We start from the raw sequence: 5,335 nt of genomic DNA on the forward strand, positions 1-5,335 counted from the left end.
GAGTTCGATTATCTTGAACCACATATCCGCAGATAGTAGGTGTATCGTGCACTCAAGTTTATTAGGTTCTGCTCAAATTTGGCTTACAAAGTATTTGCATAACTTGAGTTCCTTGAGTTTCTTGACAAATAAATATGAACCTCGTGGTTTCCCATTTCACAAGGTAAAGACAAGCCAATAGTGAATGCCAGAACTAATCAAAGAATGGCTATACACACAATGACACAGTGAACATTCAAGCCAAATGATACAGTTGTGGTAAAACAACAGGAGCAGCGACTAGTAGCTAGGGCTACAGAAAAATACACAACCCAACGGCAGTACGACATTCATACATGACATCCTCCCGCGTTCCAACTCATCATACAAGAAAAAAATAAATATACGGAAACTCACGTAGCCATCTGCTGCCTTGTCTGTTTACTCATTGTTTTAACTCATCTAACCGATTCTTTTCAAAGACAACAAGAAAATTTCTTGGGTAACAGTGAAAAGGAATAAATAGATAATGGCAACCATCTCTCTCTCCTAATTCTCCTAATAACGAATGGCCACACACCTTCTCTCTTTCTCTCTCTCTCTCTCTAAGACTCAATTATTAAACACATAACATGACTACTTTGTATCTTAGCACTTGGATAGGAATATCTGTGTTGAGGTGTTATTCTTTTCATCCCCTCCTTAACTCTTCGTTCATTTCTTTCTCTTCTCTTCTCTTCTTTTCTTCATTTCAAGTCCGACTACCGATCATGAGGTTTTAGAGATGATGGCTTCAACTGGTAATAGAGTTATGGATCAAAGTAAGCAGACAGCAGCAGCAGCAATATTAACAAGTAATATTAATCAGCAAGCAGGGGATAGCAATAATAATCCAAGAGCAGTACAAAGATGCCCTCGTTGTGATTCTTCAAACACAAAATTCTGTTACTACAACAATTACAGTTTGTCTCAACCTCGTCATTTCTGCAAAGCTTGTAAACGTTACTGGACAAGAGGTGGTACTTTACGTAACGTCCCGGTGGGTGGCGGTTGTCGTAAAAACAAAAGAATCAAGAAACCTAATTCATCATCAATATCAGCAACAACACAGAGTCATCATAATAACCGTGATCAGATAATTGGGATATCTAAAGCTGCCGCAACTTCCACAAGTCATCATGGTACTTCTTTATTCTACAGCAACTTACCAAGTAATCAATTATCTGATATAAATAACCTTACGATTCCTAGGTCACCGCCATCTTTTGTTTTTTCAAGAGAAACCAATAATGGTTATGATAATATTCTTCAACCTCAATTCGGTGGTTTGGGTTTGAATTTCTCTTCTACATATTTAAGTAGTAGCGGTGCAAATATTAACGGTTATAAAAATGTATTTAATCCTATCAGTACTAGTTCGAATTCGCTTCTTTCAAATTTTTCGTTATTCGGAACTACTTCAACTACTTCGCCAACAACGTTAGTAACTTCAGGTCTTGAGAATCAAAAATTGAGTTGGGGTGGTGTGAAAGAAAGTACCAGCATACCTACTGGTAATACTCATTATCAAGATTTACCATTTGAAGTGGGAGAGAATGATTCAAGAACGGTTAGTGTTAAAGTTGCAGAGTCAGTGAAAATTGAAGATGGGAATAACAAAAACAAATTGGGTTGGAATTCTCCTTTTGATCAGAACTCATCGTTGATGAATGATCAACAAAATAATATGAACGGTTCTTCTGACAATAATTCTACTATCTTTTGGAATTCTTTGAGTGTTGGTGGTGGTGGTGGTACCACTAATTGGTCTGACGATCTTTATGGATCGACAGTGTCACTCGATCCTTTGATCTGACTAACGGAAGGAAAATTCATTTGTGACTACATCCTCTTTAACTCTTTTCTTTCTTTCTTCCGTCTAGCATGCGTTTTTTAGCTTGCTAGATAGATCCTTTTCTTTTCTTTTCTTTTCCTTTCTCTTTGTAGTCATCAAGTTCGCGGATACGACACAGGGTGGGGATACAGAAGAATTGGCATTGGAAAATATAATGAGCGGCGGAAGGACTTCGGATCGAGTGTTTGTGTCAGTATATAGAAAATACTACATGACACAGCTAGCTGGTATTTTAATTCACCATGGTTGATGAGTTTTTTTTGTTTACCTCTTTTTTACTACGAGAGGATCCTCGGTCAGATCCTCTTCATTTATATCATCTTACTTAGATGATCGATATCCATCTATATTCATCACGTGGATCGTCGGCAACAACATATATTAGCTTTGATCAAGGAAGAGTGTTTTCAAGAGATTTTATATATTAATTAATAAGTTTTTGACCAGTATTAATATTAATTCTAGTATGTAAATATGCATGACATTGCCCTTTAATTTGTTTTGATAATAATGTATTTGCCAATCGAGGTTTTATTTGGAGATACATTGGGATCATACATGTTTTAGTCCTCAAAGAAGAAAATATCAAATGAGGAACTAATGATTTTTTTGGGTTTTTTGAGTGTTTTTTTCTTTCTTCTCTTGGTATTTTTGGTGAAGGGAGAAAAATGGGGTGTTAATTTGGTATAGCAATATTATGGACTTTATTGTTTAATTTATGTGGTTTTGATTAATGCATCAGTTATTTTTAGGTGATTCCATTTAGCAACATGTTTTTCTTTTTTCCTCCTTTTAGTAGTTTTTTCATCATTTATTCATAAAAATTAGCTAGCTATTCTATAAATTAGTAAGTTTGTTTGCATCATGCAATGGTGATTACTTAACCTTCCATATAAGTAGCCTCTCAATAGTCACCCCTCTAATTCAGTTATTGTACATAAAGAGAGCTTTGTTGTAAGTGATCTAACTTCTAACCTAATTTCCTAAGATACAAATGAGGCTGCTAGTGCTAGGATATTCTGTAGTATGGGTTGCTAAAAGAAAATACTCCTATATAAGCTCTATAGGGTCGGATGCATGGAGCTGCATCCAAATTTCCTGCAACAGTTACTAATTATGTGAATGGCCGTCAATAATAATTACTGAGGAATCAAACACACATTAACAATTTCAAAGATGATATTATGTGCAATCGAAACTACTTAAGTGGACGTTGTATCTTTCAATTTTTTGGTTACATAACCCTTAGATTCAACCAAATGTAATACAGTAGTACTTTGCTAATTATGTATACTTTTTGGTTGAAAATGAAGTTTTAGTTGTTTTGGCACTAATTAAGAAAGTTCTCCAACTCCCTTCTCCATATGCATGTGACGACTAATCACACAGGGAAGCACCCCGAAGCATTAATTCATAGCAATCAAAATCACATCAAACCCTAACTTAACATCAATCTTTAATTATTCCAGTTCTTTCTCTTGTTGTGGTATCCTTATTTCTTCGACTACATTTCTGCACCCTCATGCCCCAAATATGCAAGGACTACGCTATAGTTCTCCAGATGACATCACATTTAATAACGCGATCATTGGTTCATTAGCTTCCTCACTGAATAAAACGCACAATTATAGCTTCTCATTTTGAGGTTTGCTACTTCAAAGTACCACGCACTTTGTCACTCAAAAGTACCACTTTGTCCTGCATGATCGGAGGGTGAGACAGAGTATCAGTTCACAGAATAAAGAAACGAAATTTCTGGATCATGCTTCTGAAGGTGTACAGTATCTAGTCGTTGTTCTAATAGTATTGTTCTTGACAAAAGCTGTTGAGTATTTGACGAATCTATAAGACAAAAGTATCACACCTAGAAAAAACCTTTTCTCTCTCCTCTCTCTCCTCTTTCTCACTCCCTCTTCTTCTTTAACAAAACCATCAAAAACAACCCTTCTCTGCTCTGAGCAGATTTTTTCATTTTTCCTTAATTTCTAGGTTAATTAGTAGATTGGTTTGGTTTTTATTATGTTTTCTACTTATCTACACCATTTTGGTGGTTTTATCTACTCTTTTGAGGTTTATCTTCGCTTTAATGGTGATTCTTGGTTATTGGGTTGGGTTTTAAGATCAATAGTGATACTCTCCATGCTCTCCAACGACGAAATCTTCATCTTGGTGGTCTCCGGCGACGGAATCTTCATCAACTTATCCGACGACGGAATCTCCATAGGTGGTCTTTTTGGCGACGGAAGTTTCATCACTAGTTATAAGAGATTTGAGCAAATCACTCCTACTTTGGGAGCATTTCTTTCTAAAGAAGAAAAACAAACTAAATGGTTGGAATTTAATTCCGAGAAAAATCGTCATTCTTCCGATTTAATCGGATCTTTTTCATACTTGTATTTGTCTTACTCCGATAATCCTTCTCTTTCTCTTCTCGAATTTTTCGGTATTGTACTCTTACAGTATGTTCTTGTTATTTTGTATTCTCTTATTTAAGTTATATTCACTTGTGAAGAAGGCTGTTAGGAACCTTGTAAATTATTTGAGGTCCCCTCAAATAATTGAGTAAAAGTTAAGATCAAACAGTAGTATTGCTGTTTAGCAATTACTTACTATTAGTGGGATCAATTGATTTAGGGAACACTTGTAATTTAATGAATTCTTTGGTGCACCAAAAACGGGCACTTAATAATGATTTACGAGGTAAATTGTCTATTTCTGCAAACGAAGCAGTAAAATATCATTCCAAACTCATTAACTTACTCCAAGCAGGGTCCTCAAAAAAATTAGCAGTCAAGACTCAAGATCATTATGGTTCTATCCATAAATGAGACAAATGGTAAGGGCAAGGGTGCAAGAATGAACTATAATTTTGGGCATACCAAAATCTTTCAAGGCATACTGAATGAAGACAAAAAAGATTGTGAAATAGCAAAATCAGATAACCCCTTAATCCAAAAAAAAATTAATGGCAAATCTGACCTTTACGTATTAGTGTTAATAATCTTGATTAGTGATTAAATATTTTTTTTAGTGATTAAATTAATTTTCAGAATTATAAGAGTTGTTTAGATGAAAAATTTGAGGAAAAAAAAAATCAAAGTTTTGGTTTGGTTAAGAAGGAGAGAAAGAGAAGGAGAAAGTGAGAAAATTCTAATTCTTGATTCAATGGAGGATGAGGAGGGTCATCATTCATCTAAAAAACCTACGAAAATACATATCAACTACAACAATAATCCAGAAATGGCTGATTTCTTAGATTATGAGAATGATTTTACACCCACTCAAACTCAAGCTCAAACTCAAACACAAACTCAAGATGATGATTTTTATGAGCCAAATCCTGATGATGAAGACATTGATGAGGAACCCAATGCTTCTAATACACAGGTACACTTATATCCTATACTTAATCTCACTTCTATAGCTCTCAATTATCAAAAGTTAGGTTTTTTGAATCATGGT

The 5,335-nt window shown here is 35.0% G+C and overlaps 1 protein-coding gene across 1 annotated transcript; it reads left to right on the plus strand.

Annotated features, from left to right (window-relative positions):
• Nucleotides 1-464: 464 nt before the first annotated feature.
• On the plus strand, nt 465-2,614 carry LOC113287592 (dof zinc finger protein DOF1.4-like). The gene has a single exon (XM_026536382.1). The coding sequence runs from the start codon at nt 764-766 to the stop codon at nt 1,832-1,834; it is 1,071 nt and encodes a 356-aa protein (XP_026392167.1). The 5' UTR covers nt 465-763; the 3' UTR covers nt 1,835-2,614.
• Nucleotides 2,615-5,335: the final 2,721 nt, after the last annotated feature.

Source organism: Papaver somniferum, chromosome 6 (assembly GCF_003573695.1).
Source record: "Papaver somniferum cultivar HN1 chromosome 6, ASM357369v1, whole genome shotgun sequence".
Classification (NCBI taxonomy): domain Eukaryota; kingdom Viridiplantae; phylum Streptophyta; class Magnoliopsida; order Ranunculales; family Papaveraceae; genus Papaver; species Papaver somniferum.

Bases quoted from the DNA above. Each gene is read 5' to 3' on its own strand.
- LOC113287592 (XM_026536382.1), top strand. From the start codon at position 764: ATGATGGCTTCAACTGGTAATAGAGTTATGGATCAAAGTAAGCAGACA.